General features: G+C 36.3%; 4 protein-coding genes across 4 annotated transcripts; 2 read left to right on the forward strand and 2 right to left on the reverse strand.

Moving 5' to 3' along the window:
* Positions 1-101: 101 nt before the first annotated feature.
* LOC145237535 (alcohol dehydrogenase class-3-like) lies at positions 102-4,428 on the forward strand. Its single transcript, XM_080100440.1, has 11 exons — positions 102-270; positions 332-421; positions 833-986; positions 1,517-1,614; positions 1,753-1,875; positions 1,957-2,043; positions 2,558-2,687; positions 2,755-2,885; positions 3,302-3,437; positions 3,597-3,735; positions 4,256-4,428. The coding sequence occupies exons 1-11, from the start codon at positions 250-252 to the stop codon at positions 4,278-4,280; spliced, it is 1,134 nt and encodes a 377-aa protein (XP_079956566.1). The 5' UTR covers positions 102-249; the 3' UTR covers positions 4,281-4,428.
* Positions 4,339-5,895, reverse strand: LOC145237537 (pleckstrin homology domain-containing family B member 2-like). The gene is made up of 6 exons (XM_080100442.1): positions 5,825-5,895; positions 5,672-5,739; positions 5,395-5,547; positions 5,225-5,324; positions 4,844-5,163; positions 4,339-4,651 (listed from the first exon to the last, which is right to left on the reverse strand). The coding sequence occupies exons 2-6, from the start codon at positions 5,712-5,714 to the stop codon at positions 4,515-4,517; spliced, it is 753 nt and encodes a 250-aa protein (XP_079956568.1). The 5' UTR covers positions 5,715-5,739; positions 5,825-5,895; the 3' UTR covers positions 4,339-4,514.
* A 292-nt stretch (positions 5,896-6,187) lies between these two features.
* On the forward strand, positions 6,188-11,389 carry LOC145237572 (polynucleotide 5'-hydroxyl-kinase NOL9-like). Its single transcript, XM_080100495.1, has 11 exons — positions 6,188-6,523; positions 7,222-7,335; positions 7,422-7,629; positions 8,001-8,319; positions 8,418-8,587; positions 8,650-8,801; positions 9,268-9,443; positions 9,520-9,618; positions 9,696-9,870; positions 10,367-10,561; positions 11,260-11,389. Exons 1-11 carry the CDS (start codon positions 6,323-6,325, stop codon positions 11,368-11,370), a joined length of 1,920 nt encoding a protein of 639 aa, XP_079956621.1. The 5' UTR covers positions 6,188-6,322; the 3' UTR covers positions 11,371-11,389.
* LOC145237573 (transmembrane 9 superfamily member 3-like) lies at positions 11,368-16,568 on the reverse strand. The gene is made up of 15 exons (XM_080100497.1): positions 16,433-16,568; positions 16,236-16,318; positions 16,045-16,160; positions 15,822-15,944; positions 15,361-15,521; positions 14,884-14,961; positions 14,684-14,815; positions 13,592-13,758; positions 13,314-13,408; positions 13,112-13,242; positions 12,841-13,049; positions 12,625-12,771; positions 12,471-12,554; positions 12,323-12,399; positions 11,368-11,953 (listed from the first exon to the last, which is right to left on the reverse strand). Exons 1-15 carry the CDS (start codon positions 16,511-16,513, stop codon positions 11,886-11,888), a joined length of 1,752 nt encoding a protein of 583 aa, XP_079956623.1. The 5' UTR covers positions 16,514-16,568; the 3' UTR covers positions 11,368-11,885.
* Between the last annotated feature and the right edge of the window lie 1,584 nt (positions 16,569-18,152).

An 18,152-nucleotide genomic window follows, 5' to 3' on the forward strand; every position in this document is an offset into this window, starting at 1 on the left:
GCCTGCAAAGTAGCTCATTTGCTCCTTGCACTTGCAGCACGCTTTGTGCACAGATGCCAGACACGAAGAGAACCAAAAACGTTTCTGTTATGTAGTTTTCTAAGCGTAGTTTTGTCCAAATAATGTAGATTAGCATAAGATTGCACCCATAAATTGCGTAACAACATGCTATAAACCGGTATGCTGTAACTTTCACAGACCTGAAATAGTGTAAATTTTTAATATTGCCATTCATTATCATCATCTAAAATGTCAGAAACTGTGGGTAAGGTAAGTCTTCAAATTGGTGAAGATTGCAAAAATAGAGTTAAAACTTGAAACTCAATTTTAGGTAATCACCTGTTCTGCTGCAGTTGCATGGGAACCCAAAAAGCCTCTAGTGATTGAACAAGTGGAGGTTGCCCCACCAAAAGCACATGAGGTTCGTTTTTTTTTTTAAAGTGGGATTAACTTGTTTGTTATTAAGATGATGTTTACATATAGTTCTTTCAGAAGATCACATGTCACCCTAAATGCCTCAAAACACTAGTTTGTTTTCTATGAAGTGGGATAAATAATACCTTCCAAAACGCAGATGGTTAGACCTCTTACTAGTACAGTTGGGGTAGGGGTTCGCAATTACAAATTGCACTATAATTCAATGTGAAACATAGAAGACTGGAAATAACATGCATTTAAAGTCTGAGCATTGCATTAATTTGATTATAATAAACACTGTAAATTTTATGATTTGAATGGTAGATTGTGATGATTGTATATTTTGGAGCAGCCCCAAAAACCGTATCAAGTCATATTAATGAATCCATATAACTTTATGAATTTGTTTACTTAGGTCCGAATTAAAGTGTTTGCAACTGGTGTTTGTCATACTGATGCATTCACATTGAGTGGTGAGGATCCAGAAGCAGCATACCCTGTTATTTTGGGACATGAAGGAGCTGGTCTGGTTGAAAGTGTTGGAGAAGGTGTAACTAATTTTGAAATAGGTAAAACTAACACAAAAATGTTTTATGACTTGCTTCTGAATGAAAAACACAATACTGTGGTTGATTGGTTTAAACTCATCGCTTTGCATGACACATGAAAAAAATTGGAAGCGTACTGTTAGGCAGGGCACCTTAACTGGGTCAAAGGTCTAGAATAGATGAAGTTTATTTATTTTAGTTCTGGACACTTGCAACATGCCCAAGGCAGCCAATGAAAATGAATGCATTTCTCACATATCTTTACATACATCAGTGTTTAAACTGTTTAATTATATATCATAACTATCTCTTTACAATTTGCTTAACGTCCCAAAATAAATATATATATGTGAAGCTTTATTTAGTTAGTTAGTTTACTCCTTGTTAGTTAGTCACAAAAACAAAATCAAAAGATCTTACACCTAGACCCAGTTTTTTTTTATGCTGGTACCTCTGCTGTACAGCTAAGCTAAATATAATGCAAACTGTGTAAAACACATTAAAACATCTAGTTTGTATTTTGCTTAAACTGGTAATGTGTTTTTGTGCAGGTGACCATGTCATTCCTTTGTACATTCCCCAGTGCCGTGCATGCAAATTTTGTCAAAGTTCCAAAACCAATTTGTGCCAAAAAGTCAGGTCTACTCAGGTACGTTTTATGTCATTAAATACCAAAAACATTATTAGGTCATTCATTGATGATTACAATAATGATGATTTATTGGGTCAAAAATCTAATAAACGGTGTACAACAGTGAGCTTAAAAAAACATTTTTATTATTTGCAGGGTAAAGGCCTAATGCCTGATGGTACAGTTCGCTTTTCTTGCAAGGGTAAAGAAGTGTTTCACTACATGGGCACTTCAACATTCAGTGAATACACTGTTGTGGCTGATATCTCTTTATGTAAGGTAATTATCAATACCCCTTGCAAAATTTGCTGACTAAAGAGTCTGTTTCTAAAAGGGTGAGCAAATATTTGTACTTTACAGGTCGACAAAGCGGCACCTCTTGACAAAGTGTGCTTGCTGGGTTGTGGTATTCCAACTGGTTATGGTGCTGCCTTAAACACTGCAAAGGTAAAAAACAAAACTTAAGTTGAAAAGGAACTGTTTAGTTCTGAATTAAACTGACCCACTGCTATAGCTACTTTTATTATTAAGTGCACCAAATGTATGACCATTGCTTTGGTAGGCAATTCCTTGAGCAGACGCCATTGCACTTCAAAATGCTTTGACAGTGACTCTCAGAAACACAATCTAGGCCGGGTTTATAAAGATCAGTGACTTTATTAATTGTTGGATGGTTTTTAAAGCATTTTGAACCGCAATGGCAACTGCTCAAGAAAGCCCCGAAAATGCATTAAGGTCAACAGGGATAGAGTAAAAACATAACTATAAATCTTGTTTAAGGCATTTTTTCCCCAAACTTATCAGTTGCTTGATATGTATATATATTATATTTAATGAACTTTTAGTACTTATACCAGGCATTTGCCAACTCTGGTTTTAACATATGATGTTATTGGGTCACTGGGCATGTTGGTAATGGTAACTGTAAATGAGACAATGTTTTGCGATTTTATCATTTTAGGTGGAAAAAGGGTCGACTTGTGCTGTATGGGGTCTTGGTGCTGTTGGCTTGGCTGTGGTGATGGGATGTAAAGCAGCAGGAGCATCTCGTATTATCGGAGTTGACATCAACACAAAGAAGTTTGAAACTGGTACAACTTATGACCCCTTATCTCTGATGAACGTTACTTAAATCTTTTCTTGGTTTTTAAATTCCAGCAAAAGAGTTTGGTGCAACGGAATGTGTCAACCCTTTGGACTTCAAAGTACCAATTGAGGACAAAATTATTGAAATCACAGATGGGGGATGCGATTTCACATTTGAATGCATTGGAAATGTCAAGACAATGGTATGGAATTTTTATACTCACTAATTCTTTTTTCATATTTTGTACTGGAAGTTACTACAGCTGTTAATATATTTTGGGCCAGAAGACACTGTCATGTTTTCAATCTTTACTGTGGGCATTTACAACCAAGATGTAGTGATACCCCTAAGTGTCATTAGTGTTTTTACAGGGTGAAACAAAGCACTCCAAGCAAAATTTAAATCATTCTTGTAATTATCGATAAGATAGTTATCAGTGGCATTACTCTCTTAATGACTGAATTTACCAACTAAAATGACTACTGGATCCAAGTCTCAATAAACCCTTTAACAGGGGCCCTTATGGATGTGAGACCAAAGGGTTGGAAACACTGCTTTGATGATTCAAAGGCAGCTTTATCCCACCTGTAACAACTGTTTGTCAATTATTATGTACAGAAATCAGCTCTTCATGCATGTCACAAAGGTTGGGGTGTTTCAGTTATAATTGGTGTTGCTGGTCGTGGCCAGGAAATATCTGCCAGACCATTCTATCTTGTAACTGGAAGGACTTGGAAGGGAACAGCATTTGGAGGTAAAATACTTTTGAGCCTGCATCATTCTAAAGAACTGATGGTAACGAAAGTAATTGTCAAAACATAGTCAAGTTTTATACACAAATACTGGCTCTGATTTTTTTGCTCAGGTTATTTAAAACCATGCATGGTATACCAAAGAATCTATTGTGTTTTAGGTTTCAAAAGCGTTGACAGTGTTCCTAAACTCGTGGACTCCTATATGGCCAAAAATCTTAAAATTGATGAGTTTGTGACCCATACAATGCCCTTATGCGATGTCAATAAAGCATTTGACTACATGCATGAAGGCACAAGGTAAACTACTGTTTAAAATATCGGGTACATCTAGAACAGTGGTTCTCAAACTTATACTGATTGCGTACCACCTGGCGACTTTTCTAGCGCTTTCTTTTCTATACACTAGCTTATTTATGAAACCAGCGTGTTACCAATTCCTAAAAAACGTCCTGAACATTGGTTCTGTTAAAAACTTGGCTGATCACTTAGGTTAGTTGAGAAGCAATTGTTGATATGACCCGAATTAAGTTTAGAAGAAAGCTATTGGCGTACCACCTGAAAAGCCCTGACGTACCACTTGTGGTACGTGTACCACAGTTTGAGAACCACTGATCTAGAATATACAGGGTTACTTGGTGCATGTATTACTGCATGATGCACCATTATATATCACTTATTTCTTGGTGCACATTTATATCACCAGGTAAAGGTGACTCTAGCATTATACAATTGCACAAAGCGATCCTATATATTTCAGAAGTATCGTAAAATATCTGGTGTATTTGTTGCACTTAGTTACAAATGGTTTTGTTTTCAGCTTACGATCTGTGGTAATGTTCTGAAATTGTGGAATGAAATTCCAGCATTGAAGTGTTACCTACAAAATCATCAGCCATTCAATTCATGTTGTAATTTATTGCCCCACCAATGAGTAGCAGCCGCAATTGAAACAAAGGCTTGTCAATACAAAATTTACAAAAGCATACAGAATGATTGGAACACATGACAAGAGGAAATATATACACAGAAGGTCACAGTCAACATTGCACTGAAATCAGAAGAATAATGAGTTTAAACTAAAAGAAGAGAAAAGGTGACCACAAGGCAGCTCCAAGCATGGCACCAGCAGCAACACCAAGAAACATATCACCGCGGCGATAGTAGTAGGGGTCACCATCTCTGATCACTGTAACCACTTGAGACTGGGGGTTCACTGTGAAATAGGTAAAAGATTAAGTTTATAGAGCTCTTATGGCAATTGTATTTTTATTTCAACATTTCGACATCTTATACAGGTCACCTTCATTAGGGTAAATAACACTGACAGCAATAGCTTATATATAGGTACAAGTTTAACCTTAAATTGAAGTACAACAGTAGGCAGTATTTATATCAGTGCTATTACCATAGTATGGTTGGCCATAGGAGTTATAGCAAACTTGCACTGGAGTTCCATAGGTAGGGTTGTAATACATTGGCTGCTGTACTGGATATCCATTTGATTGAGTTTGTCCTGGAGGTGGGACATTTTGCTGCACTGGGTAATTTGCGTTAACTTGCGGTGCTGGATAGTGTGTAGTAGTGACTGTAGTTGCATATGGATATCTCCCATAACTTCTGCGATATGGGTATCCAGTTGTATATACAGTAGTCGTTGTTGGCTGTTGTGGCACTGGCAGGGGAACTTGTTTTACAATCATCTGTTCTAACGCAACTTTCCAAGCCCTGAAATATGTCATTTTAAGATATTTTCAGGTCAAGTACAACAGTCATATAGGTTACTTACAAGGCTTCATCTGAATTCATAGCAGCCACAACTAAGTGGTCGCCATCTCTTGCAACAAGCTTCAACAGACAGCCAAAGTTGTGACCTTCAGGTGGCTCAACTGTTAAACGTTAATACACATTTAAAACATTGAAATTTCAAGCACATGCAGTACTAAAATCAATACGAACCTGCACATTCGAGAGCTGTTTGAATTCCCTTACAGTTGGCACGTACACAAAAGTTGCCATGGCGGTCATTTCTAGATTCATCCTCAAAATAAGCAAAATTTCCATCAGCATATAGCGCAAACCAACTGCGCTTCCATCTTTTCAAAATACTGCCTAAAAAATTAAGAAAAATAAATTAAACCAACGTAAGACCAACAGAAAAATTGAAGAAAAAGAAACCTTTTAAACAAATGCAAGTGTTGTAATCTATCACAAAACCTGGTAACACATGACTTACTTTGTCGTAACATCCATCCTGATTTAAGAACTTGGAAAGACATGATTTTGACTTTGTTTAACGATAACCTGCAGAGTATACTATCAAATGTACACGCACAACAGTGAAACAACGAAGGAATAGATTATGGCTGTAATATCACGTGATGTTTACCTTGACGTCACAACTCGTGATTCGTGAGACTTCTTGTATGTGCATGTGGTGAAACATCGGTGATGCGAACTGCGTACTACTACTAGCCTATTACTTATGCCTGTTAATAAGAAAAGAAGTTGAAAGTCTGCCTTCCAAAAATAAAAAGTAACCTGTTCTAAGTAATAAAAAGTAAAACCCTTTTTATGGACTCCGATGACAAATTGGGTTGAATTTATTTTGCTTTGTAATACATTTTTTACATATATTTGCAATGGTAACAAACTATAACTGATAATATCATTTTATTATTACATATTTCGTAAAGGTTACCTAACATTTTAAAGTTTTAACTCACAAAAACACTTTACAAGTCTATTTAAAATGTCGCGGCTTGGGGGATTTCCCGGTAATGTTTCACGTTTAGTTAAGCATTGCCTTGAAGCAAAGAACCCTATTATAGAGTTCTTTGGTTAAAGCTGAAGTAATAAAAAGCTTTGCCGAACAATAACAAGCAGTATGCCTGCTGTAGGTCACAATAAAAAAGTTCAGAGCAAAGTGCGTTCCAAGCTTGTAGGAATTAAGAAAACCTTACAAGTGAAATCGAAGCGACTTGCTCCGAAAATAAGCAGCTCCAGAAAGATTCTCTTAGCCAAGAGGAATCAGCTTGCCGCATCCCAAAACATTGAAGATATTGGCACCGTAAATGATGATGTTAAGGTAGTTTGATAAATATGATAATTAGTTGCAGACACTGCACATAGTTTTAATTTATTAGGCCATGTTAGTGCAGTTGATGACAATACATTGGCCAAAGAAACTAGTTTACCCAAGCTGCACCTTTGGCACTCAGCACCTTTGTTGGGACTTACAGGCTAAAACCAAGCCAAACCTTAGCTTGTGGATGCCACAACTGGGCACATGCCCACAGCTAAATTTTCATTCGAATTGCACTTCACTTTATTTGTTAAGATTTTTATTTTACAGCATCATATTTCATTTCACATGCACTGTCTCAAATTGTTGATATCGTTACTAGGGTAGTTTATTCAGACTTGTTTGACCCAATGCAAGGCCATGGAGTTTATTGGCACATTTTTTCCTGAACCAAGTAAAGTGGAGAATAACAAACAACTTAACATGTAGTGTTAAACAAACTGTTGGAACATTCCTATTGATATATTACAAAGCTTACCTGATAAATTCTTACAAGAAACAAATAAGCCAGTATATTAGCATAAAACATGACGTTTCGACAACAACAACGTTTACCTAATAAAATTGGAGTGAATATTCGCTGCCTTTTTGGACACATTTTAATAGTGTTGAGGAATCATAGATTAAATATCGAGCTTCATACTTAAATTGTTACAAACATGACTTGACTGCTTAAAAATTGCCAGTCTTTTGGTTGACAGATTCCTGACACTGCAGAAACTAAACATCCTACTGAGGAACCATGTTCAACACAATCTATAGAAGTACATCACATTAATTCAACAACTGCTCTAGTATGCTTGAATCATTCATCTGTGAGTTTTTGTCTTATTTCTTTGCTCATTGTTGGGGTAATGGAAACAGGTGATACTTTGTTTCATACAATGAGTTTGTGCTTTAGGCAGTTAAAATACATGGAAAAGCCAAAATCACAGCAGTGAAAGGAAAATTCCAGATCAATGGCTGTTTGTTTAAACCAGGGGTAGAACACAGTGTTTTTGCTCCTCTTACTCATGTGGCCTTTGTTCTTGAGGTTCTGTTCTCTGAGAATAAAACTGTCTGCACTGAAAATACAGACTTTACTGATGACGTCATTTCAAAAATACAAGGTGTGTACATATTTCTATGGATAATGTGCTTAAGTACTATGGAACACTAGATACGGATCTGTTCATAAGTTTATTGGTGAAAATAATGCCCCATATAGACACGAAAAGTGACATGCTTTATTTTTCAAATGTTTTGGCAAATGCACTGATGATATCACGGATGATGGCATAAGCATTTGCTGAAACATTTGATAATTCAAGTATATCCCAATTTATGTCTATATGGGCCGTTATTTTTACCATTAAATGTGCTGAATATAAACAACAATCTTGATAAAAGATCTGTTGTTTGGGATTATTCATCTAAGAAATATTGATTATTGTCACTCTTGTCACTTTGTTCACTTAACCATACATATCTGCTTTGACAGAAACCAGTAAGGCATTTGATACCATTGCCGTGTTTACGAGCATTCAAACCTGTCCTCTGCCTGGATATCCGGATATCTATGTTGTAAAGCCAGGCGATGTAGAGGAAAGAAAGGAGCTTTGCAAGGGATGTTGGTCATGTACAACAAATCACTGTTTTGTTGAACATGATGATTATGCTGAAGCTGTGAAGAATGTTTTGACTTATGAGACATCCACTGGTGTACAATCTCATTTATTTCCTGTTGTTATGGCGACTGGTGGAAAAAATGTTGGCAAATCAACTTTTTGTCGCTATCTTGTGAACAAGCTCTTGCACCGGTACTTAAATTCCTGACTATGTATATTTAATTAGACTTTTTTTAAAACTGTTCGCTTTGATCATGCCAGTGACATATTGTTATTCATTTGATATTAAGGTTTTCACATGTGTATTACTTGGAATGCGATGTTGGCCAAACGGAGTTTACGCCTTCTGGTATGCTATCAGTAACCAAAATTAAAAACACCACACCACTTCTGGGCCCTCCATTTACACATCAATGGAAACCACTGTACTCATGCTTTTATGGGAACAACAATCCTTCAGGTTTGTCATGTTATACTGTAGTGTTTTAAAGATTAAACATTAAATATTGTGGTGCATCATAGGTGACCCAGATCGCTATATGGACTGCATTGAGTTTTTGTTGTCATGCTTGTGCAAAAACCTTAATGATCAACTTGATGGTCCACTTATTATCAACACAATGGGTTGGATACGAGCTTTAGGTCTTCAACTTTTGGTAGACACAATAAGAATTGTAAGTAGACACCAATTGTACAAAAGTCAGTGATTACAAAACCTTTATCGACAAACTCTACTAATTTTCCCCCTCCCCAATAGAATACATAGATGTATGTGCTTAACTGTGCAAAGGTAATTTGAAAGTGTGTCTTTTATCAACTTCATCAGTTATGTTTCCAGAGCTGTGTCTATTTACAAACCACATGTACAAATTAAAGCAAATTCCTACCCAGTTAGGAACCACAAGTAAATATGATGTTTTTAGCACCAATACTATTATAAAATGCAACTGTTTTGTAGCAAGTGTTAGAATGCAGGGAATTTTTTATCGAAAACCAAAAATATTTAAAACCTTTTTCAATGAAAATGATCATGGAAATTGTTGATGTTTGATAAATAGTTGATACTGCACAAGTTGTCAATGTATATGGTAAGAAGAGCAAATTGCCAAATGCAGACATTTCACTTTTTTATGTTTCCAGTCACATCCAACACATGTCGTTCAATTTTTATCTGACAACAAATCGCGCAATGCTGTTGCACTTACCCCAGAAGTTGTAAGTGTTGCCAATGGATGGATGACTGCTCCAACCAAAAGAACACAAAACCAAAAATACACACATCTTCAAATAAATCACAAATACTCTATACCTGAAGTGTAAGTTATACCTGTGACATTTTCATCAGTGGATCATAAATTTAGACTGTTTTAAATTGTATTGTATTTAATACAGAATTAAGTACATGGCACCCGATATGAGAAATCTTGCTCTGCTTTCATATTTATCAAATGTAGTCACTGAATCAGAAACAGCTGTGTGTACTGATGTGTCGTAAGTCAACATTTTCATTTTTTTATTTTCTTTGTGATCAAATTATTGGTGTTTTAGAACTATTTTCTTTTCCTTAGGACACCACTTATATCACGGTTACAAGGGTCAGTCATACGGTCTGTTTCTACACAGGATGTTGCAATATGCAATGCTACCGATCATCCTATAAAAAAGAAGTTTTTGTACAGTTTTATTAATGCTTCTATTGTTGGTCTTTGTGTTATTGGTACTGATGATTTTTCTTCATACAAGGTAAAGAAATTAAAGCAAACCAGGCTATATAAAATACCTATATTTTACCTTTTAATATTGTGCATACAAATTTGGTATGTATGTATGTATGCATAATCCACGTTGTAGCTGTCAATCTTGTACAAGATTTGATGCAAATGTACAAAAGTTTCTATCTCCTCCAAAACAAAGGTGTTGGGGTGAAGCGAGCCATTTCTACTATGATTAAGGAGGCCATAGTTTACCAGGCCTATTCAAGGCATTCTATCAAATCAATCGGCCACCAAGCATTCCATAGAAAAATCTAGCCGACAGTGGGATTCGAACCCACAACAGGAGCTTTTCTGGGACTGATTCTCTACCAACTGAGCTACACAGGCTCAGTGGTGAACCTGTTGAAAGTGAAATCACGAGCATGTTTGCCTGCGTTGTATGCCTAAGGAGGTTTTTTTTGCTGATATAATATCTTTAATGTAACATGAAAAAACTTTAACGATTGTAAAAATTGGTTTTATAGGAAAGTGATAATGACTACTTACCCACTGCTCCTGTTTGTCCCTGCCTCGGTTTAGGCCTAATCACTGGTGTCAATCCCAACAGTGAGGAAATTATGGTTATCACATCACTGCCAATGGATGTCCTTCAAAACGTTAATTGCATTATTTGTGGAAATATTGGTATCCCTGAACCTCTGATGCTGGAACAGAATGCTGTAAGTGGCAAAATAAATGTGCAACAGTGAAGCAGTTTAAATGTCTTTTGTCTGTCCGTTGCCAAACAATATTTTCAACATCAAATCTTTTCAAACTTTGAACTTCTACCAATATCATTCCTTCACCACAAAACACCTATTTAGACAAACTACAGCATGGATATCCAATTCTAATCACTGATGGATCAAATCCAATAAATAAAATTAGACTACAGGCTGTGTCATTATATAACACCAGTTGACCTGACTTAGTTGCATACCAACCGTGCATATTTTGAGTTATCTATAGCTGCATTGTTAGGTTGCAGAGAAATAGCACCAGGCACATTGATCCGCTCTGAAACAAGACATGGAAACGCTCACACCTTAACAAAAAATGCAAACAGCCTTGCGGGCTGTAAAACCTTTATTTAGGGGGTCATAGTTGGCCTGTGAGAGCCAGCTTTTACACTCTGCATAAAGCATTATTTTAAAAATCTTTTGCTGAATTAACAGCTCCTAGTAAATTTAGCAAATGAATCTAGAACAGTGACATAATGCAATATAGTAGCACCAGGCACATTAATTTGTTAACAAACAATAACCGACTACACTGCATTCAAATACCTTAGCTGACCGCATTTCATTTAAAATCCAATAGTCTGTGTTATTTTCTGCTTTCTGATGCACTGAATTTCTAACACTGCACTAAATTACAGGTTAATGGGAAAATCCCATACATCACCAGAAGCTTTCCATACACAACAATCGGAGCTGGAATGTTTAGAGTGCACAGAAAATTCTCTAAACTACCTACTGGACAAAAATAAAACCACAAAATTTCTTTTATTACTAATAGCCGTATACTGCAGCTGTCTGATGCCAGCTTGTAAAAACTGTACACCAGTGTTAAGGTACAACACAACAATAGTCGGGTTGACGAAAGTGTAAAACTAAATACAAGACAACATGGACAAAAATCCAGGGCCACAGAAACACAACTTTATAAAGTGCAAGCAATATTTTCTAGAAGCCCAGTTTGTCGTGCGGCATAGAAAGGCATTGCGTAGAAAGCATAAGCTTCCAGTCAAATCATTTTTACACAAATTGTGTGGCTTCATATCGCAGAAAAAAAGAGTAATTAATAAATACTTCAACAGTAAAACCAAAGTAAGATAGCACTTTTGTAGTTTGATCCTGGTTACATAAGACTTTCATGGATCGGTTGACTGTCCAAATGTTCAGGTATACTGACATGTTTGGTGTTGGAGCATTGGTTGCATGAAGCCATGAGCATCACGACACTTGATTGTGTTCGGTCGCCAGGCTTTCAATGATAAACTTGTCAGTCAATCTTCACATAGGTGTAAATCTTATGTACGAACATGCTTGTCCCAAGAAATCCAAGAGAACCTAAAGGAGATATAAAGGTAAAATCACACATACAACAATTAAAATGTATTTTGCAGCAATCAAAACATTTACGTCAGTGCAGTGATATGTGTGATGTAATATGTGTTTTGTGAAGAGCTCCTTATGGTTGAGGGATTAAATATGAACTAGGGTACACACAAAAACTGTGTTTATCACTTAGAAATTATTACATTCTGTTTCCTTGTTTGTGTTTTTCATATGCAAAGAGCGCAGCTAACAAAATCATATTTTGTTTGTGAGACACAACGTTTACTGGTTTGAATTCAGGGCTAGTATTTTGTTAAAACAGTGCTTCGTTGTGTATCAATTCTACAATAACTTCATATTTGATGAAATGATGAGACTTACCACACATTAGTCCAAGACCAATGCTAAACACAGCCATATATCCAAAGTAGTAGGTTGTTTGAAACAGACCATACATTCTTGTAAAAAAATGGATAAACATATATTACTCTGTTAACTGCACAAAACTCAAAACAGCACATTTTCTTACTTGGTCTTAAAAAAGAAGTAATAAAATGAGTACATATAAACATATACAGCTGTGGAGCTAGCAGCAAGGAAGCTGGTCCACTGCCTGCAAAAAAGGAAAGATGGATTGTAAAATGCTGATAGATCATTAAAACATCAATGTATTGCTGTCTTACCATCTATAGTCTTCGGCATTTAACAGGAAGTAGGTACAAACAATAGTCACACAGACGGTTACAATTGCCAGAATCACTAGTACAAGCAAGGTAAAACCATACACATAATAAATCTTGTAAGCCCAGAAAGATGTAAAGATGAAATACCTGTGGTAAGAAATTGTGTCAATTGTTTGAAAATATACAAATGGTACTACTCATTAACTATGCACTCACATTTCAATGAATATAGATCCAAATGGAAGTATTCCACCACAACAAGCAATAACTGAGGGCTCCATAAACCACCGTTTGCTAGGAATTGGTCTTGGCACAGCATTTACACGACAGGGAGGGCTTGATCCACCCGATATATTTCTTCCCAGTATCGTACCAATCAGGCTCAAAGGCAGGATAACAAACAGAATGATACAAAGCATGGCAACCTGTGAACAAGGAAATAATGTTGACCGACTGAAACTTTTATGTGAACATAAAGTTATCATACCATGGTTCCAAATGGTATGGCTCTGGAGGCATGGTAGTACATTGCAATGAAGTTTACGAAGAAAGCAGTGCTGGAAATGAGTCCAGGAATAAGCAGGGCACTCACAACCATTTCCTTGATCCAGGCACGACCTGTAAGTTTTATTTATACATGGAGAGAAATTTTGTTTACAAATGCAAACCTGAAAAAGGCAAGTTTTTACCTCCCATACGAGCATACAGAGCCCCACCCACATAGCCATTGATGGGCGATATTGCAGCGAAAACAAACACGGCAGTGCTAACTACTGTTCCACGCCTGAAGAAAACGAAAGTAGATGTAAAAAGCATATAAATGAAAACCTACACTTACAAACTTAAATCAGTATTAAAACAAATACTGTTTTTGTGAAACATTGCATTGAGAATAAAACAAACGTCCCTTGGTAAAACACTTACATTTCTAGTATTTTTTACCCTCATAGTTATCATTTTAACTTACTCTGTATAGAGGTCTCCAACCATAACAATAAGGACAACAGCAAGAGCAGCAGAAAGCACATGAGCACCTGAACCAACCAGTGCCGAGAATAGCAGAGGATTAGGAGCAGGTCGGAAAACATCACCGTGGATTTGTTTCCACCCATATTCATCACCAAGATCACGTTCCTACATACACACTTGCATTACTAATATCAAAGTATTAAGGAGAGACGTTTATAGCTTACTAACACAAATGCACTAAAAAAACCTGTATCACAACATTTTTATTAGAGCAGACAGGTCACATCAATGCAAAAGGATTTTAACTAGGGTTGGCCCGATACCAATATTTTGAACCGATACCGATACCCGATATTTTACCCCAAAAGTACTGCGATCCGATACCCGATACTTTGCAAACAAGCAAAAACATTTTCAAACTGATGTATTTGTAATGTGTTTTCCCATCACAGTTAATTTAACAACACACTGAGTCTAATAAATCACTTAAGGCCGTAAAATGCCCAGGTCTGGTAAAGACTCTTTGGCAAATCAGCTGGCGAGCTGACGATGCCCTAACGACGGTGGTGCATTGGAGGCATAACTAACGATTGGTGCACTTGTTGTTACGCATCTGATCACGTGATTACGTTTATGCTACGCGCTTTGCAACGTCTTGCCGGCGTCTATTGTTTGTAACGTCTTACCGGCGTTAATGTTTTACGACTTTGACAACAAAAAACATTTAACGATCATGGCTTTAGGCAGAGAATGGGATTGTCTGTTAATATCCCCAAAACAGTGAAAGAATCCCAAAACATATGACGTTTGGGTCATTTCTTAACGCCAACTTTTGTATTGCAAAATCGCAGGTAGTTTAATTAGGATTTAAAAGTTCACCTAACGGCATAGAAAATAATTTGTCACTGATAACACTAGGAATGTCTAAATACACTTGGCCATACAAATTAAACACCTGCCGTTTCGAAACTTACAGTACTATCGGGCCATCCCTAATTTTAACTAGTGTAGGTTTACGGCTTTGTAAATACTGCCCAAGGCTATATATTTCACATTACACACAATGCAGACTGCTATAACAAAAACCAACCATATCATCCAAGTCATCATCTTTGCTGTATCGTGCATAATCTTTTCTTAGTGTTCTCATGAGGATCATGGACACCAGGCCAACAAGAAATATGACCATCATAAATGAGTTGAAGATCGAAAACCAATGGATCTGTGAGCATAAATTGTAAAATGTAAGTAACACTTACGATAATTGTATGAGATAGAGTAAAAACTTACTCTGTGCTGAAAGAAACTTGGATCAAGATACTTTTCATAGCGATCCCTGAATTCAATAGTTGATTCCTTCCAAACAACCTGAAACAACAAATGCAAGATGATTTTCCATGTAACAAAAACCATTTTTGGAGGCAAATCTGGTTTCTTGGAAATGATTTTTATTACATTCACAAAAGGTTCAGAACGCTGCCATATTACATACATGAACAAAAATCCAAAGTACTTTTTCAACTTCTGGCACAACTCATTCTTCACACAAAAACTACTGTTTGAAGCTAGTATTCGGTTGTAAACTGCCACTCTCCTAAACATTGCATTGCAAAGGCTTAAAAATTCAAGCCAAACTAAAGCTTATCCAGGGATGATGAAGCTTATCCTTGGTTTACCAGATTAGCAGTAACCCTGTCTTGTGTTAAATCACAAGCATCACTGTCTGCTGTGCATGTTTATGAAATTAGCTTTATAATACCGACTCACCTCATATGTCAGTTGAATTTTCATGTTGGGCACCAGCTTGACCTTTTTTTCACTTGTCAAATTAATGTCAACAATTTGATCAGTGTTATAACCAATTTCCAACTTCTTATGGGTCCACATGTAATAGTCTTCCCCATTTTCATCAGCTTCACCAACAATGCCTGAAAAGCCAGTCATATTCTGAATCATGCAATTACAAGTACCTATCTATGCATATGTATATTTTCCAAAGTTATTTACAGATAACCTCGGAGAAACTGGATTCAGTTAATGTGTATCTTCATATAATTTAGGGTAAACTTGAAGTACAAATACTCTGACATGTGATAAGGCTCGAACTAATCAACATTGGCTAATCCAGATCTTCCAAACAAAGTTTTTAGTACAAACGGGTTTGGATTAACCAAGGTTTACTGTACATGATACAAATTGTCCAAAATGCTTGTACTATAAAGGCATACCCCAAATAGGAAGATCATCCATGTACATCTGATACCAATAGTGATTTTTCACAGCATACACAAATGATTCAAATTTCTTTTGATCCAATTCAATTGTGCAGTACTGGGTTAAACCAACATTTTCTGAAACAGTCGAGAGTATATTATTTAAAAGTTGAATTGGCAATATATTAAAACAGGGTAAGCTTACAACTACAAAGGGCAAAACAAATGTTAGACCAACCTTTGAATCTAATATCAAGTCCACTGTGCTTTAACTCTACACCTTGCAAGGCATCTCCTAAGTTTTCATGATGGCGATCAATTTTTGAAACCTTCGATCCTTGGCAGAATGGCAACCTACACACAACAAAGTATTTGTGATGAAGAACACACTACAATACGGTGCAAAACATTTGTGCGGCTCATATATACCTAAAATATTCATAAGTTTCCTGTCTATTGTGATAAGGCCCAACAGTATTCATCCAAAGAAGTACATCCTCTCCATCTATATACTGCAAAATATTAAATTATTGTTAAATTTAAATACGAATTATACTTTGAAATAACAGATAGTTTGGAGTCTTGCTTGCTTTTGTTTATCACTCACAAATCAACCTTATACTTACAGTGTGGCTGTCTTCATCTGCACATGTTGGTTGGTGGAATAGCAAGAAATTACATAATGTTAGTAGTACCAATTTTTGCATTTTATTATTTTGTATTTTGGTTCATAATTGATAAAACTGTAAAATATAATTAAAAAAGAAAAAAAAAACATATTACAACAACATGTTGGTATTGAGTTTTACCCTTTTAAAAATCTAAAAAATATATTACAATGCTTGCTTGGTATAGTTCAAGACAAGATGCAAGGTCAGGGTGTTTGAAGTTTAAACCAGTTATTCAGTGAACTGTCAAATAAACCTGATTTAAAGCACAAACAACACTAGCATACACATGACATCGTATGTTGTTATATAATACAACTACAGCGAAAGATCAGACCATATTATAAAGTTGCCTGTAATAAATTCATTGATTGCAATCACTTAACACAGCAGGTGCTTCGCAACCTTCACAAAACACACTCATTGCAAAGTTTTAATTTGTAGCTTAAATAAAAATCTTGTAACTAATATTTGCAGGTGTCATTACAAAAAGCGACTGTTTTAGACGTTTTAACAGAAATTAAATTGCATAGAACAAAATTGTCAGAATTTAGGTGCCAATTCGCACAATTTATAACATTACAAATTACAGTAAATAGTTTTGTTACTATTGAACAACATAAACACATACTACATGGCGCCACGTCACAAAACATACCAAAATTGTTACGACAAACGAACAGATAATCTGCAAATCTGTTTTAGAAGGCATTGGTGTAACGTCATCATACAGGTGTCAGATGGCGCTACAGTGCATAATTTCTTATTTTCTCATGATTGGGTTTTCCGGGCTCCTTCGCGTGTATTTTCTTTTCGTGTATATTGCACTTTGAACTAGTACAAGCTCATTTGGCAGTTGACAATCATGATTTTTCTCTTACTTTTTGTTTATATTTAAATTTTGTTGTATTGCTTGTTTTGTTATTTATGTTTTTGTCAGGTGTACTGATAGTATCTCAATATGGACTTTGTGTGTTTAATCTGGTATGTGGCGCCTGAAACTATCCGGTAGGGTTTCTTTGCCTGTCGAACCCTATCCTCCTTTACTAACACATGTTTGATTTAAGCCCCCCTCGACTGGTTCCACCAGCGTCCCAGTCCCACTCTCAGTCGTGTTTAGCCTATACCCACAATGCGCCAACATCACTTTCTCTCCACAGTCACACAAACGCCTTGTAATGACGATGCAGCTGTAGCAAATTTAGCTCTCATTCACCGTTTAGCTCATATTCACCAGCCATTATTGTGACCTCCAATTTTTAGCGCTCCATACGGTTCAACCATGCGCTGCTATTTCCGGCAACGTGATTGTACAATTGCGTCGCTATGTTTTCTTTCACTAAGCGAAATAGACTCAACTCAACTCTTAATATTTGACGCATTTTGTCTTTAATTCTACAAGTCGGATTTAAGTGGCATAAAATATCCTGTTTTCATGGTCTTTGGTTTGACTAAACCCGCTTCAGGATGTGATCAGATCAGACCAACACCAAATCAGATACCTTTATTGGTAACTTATTTCAATTGCCGTTCGGCAAAAGTGTTTCTGAACGCGTTTTTATCGGTGATCGGGTGCACCACATTATATCGTGCGTTAACTAATTTTGAACAAAGGGTGCTGGAAACGACCTAATAAATACAAAGTATCACCTCTTTTAAGCATTCAATGAACACATAC

The sequence above is a fragment of the Phallusia mammillata genome, chromosome 7 (genome assembly GCF_965637545.1).
Source record: "Phallusia mammillata chromosome 7, kaPhaMamm4.hap1.1, whole genome shotgun sequence".
In the NCBI taxonomy this organism is placed as follows: Eukaryota; Metazoa; Chordata; class Ascidiacea; order Phlebobranchia; family Ascidiidae; genus Phallusia; species Phallusia mammillata.

Excerpts from the sequence above, each read along its gene's own strand:
- LOC145237537 (XM_080100442.1), bottom strand. The coding sequence starts at position 5,714 with ATGTCTTTCCAAGTTCTTAAATCAGGATGGATGTTACGACAAA. Across the intron at positions 5,548-5,671 it reads AGGATGGATGTTACGACAAA|GCAGTATTTTGAAAAGATGG; the intron begins GTAAGTCATGTG and ends TTAATTTTTTAG. Across the intron at positions 5,164-5,224 it reads ATGAATTCAGATGAAGCCTT|GGCTTGGAAAGTTGCGTTAG; the intron begins GTAAGTAACCTA and ends GACATATTTCAG.
- LOC145237572 (XM_080100495.1), top strand. The coding sequence starts at position 6,323 with ATGCCTGCTGTAGGTCACAATAAAAAAGTTCAGAGCAAAGTGCGTTCC. Across the intron at positions 7,336-7,421 it reads TATGCTTGAATCATTCATCT|GCAGTTAAAATACATGGAAA; the intron begins GTGAGTTTTTGT and ends TTTGTGCTTTAG. Across the intron at positions 10,562-11,259 it reads TGATGCTGGAACAGAATGCT|GTTAATGGGAAAATCCCATA; the intron begins GTAAGTGGCAAA and ends ACTAAATTACAG.
- LOC145237535 (XM_080100440.1), top strand. The coding sequence starts at position 250 with ATGTCAGAAACTGTGGGTAAG. Across the intron at positions 271-331 it reads TGTCAGAAACTGTGGGTAAG|GTAATCACCTGTTCTGCTGC; the intron begins GTAAGTCTTCAA and ends ACTCAATTTTAG. Across the intron at positions 422-832 it reads CCCCACCAAAAGCACATGAG|GTCCGAATTAAAGTGTTTGC; the intron begins GTTCGTTTTTTT and ends TTGTTTACTTAG.
- LOC145237573 (XM_080100497.1), bottom strand. The coding sequence starts at position 16,513 with ATGCAAAAATTGGTACTACTAACATTATGTAATTTCTTGCTATTCCAC. Across the intron at positions 13,759-14,683 it reads ATGATGACTTGGATGATATG|GAACGTGATCTTGGTGATGA; the intron begins GTTGGTTTTTGT and ends GTGTGTATGTAG. Across the intron at positions 13,243-13,313 it reads TCTGTATGCTCGTATGGGAG|GTCGTGCCTGGATCAAGGAA; the intron begins GTAAAAACTTGC and ends TAAAACTTACAG.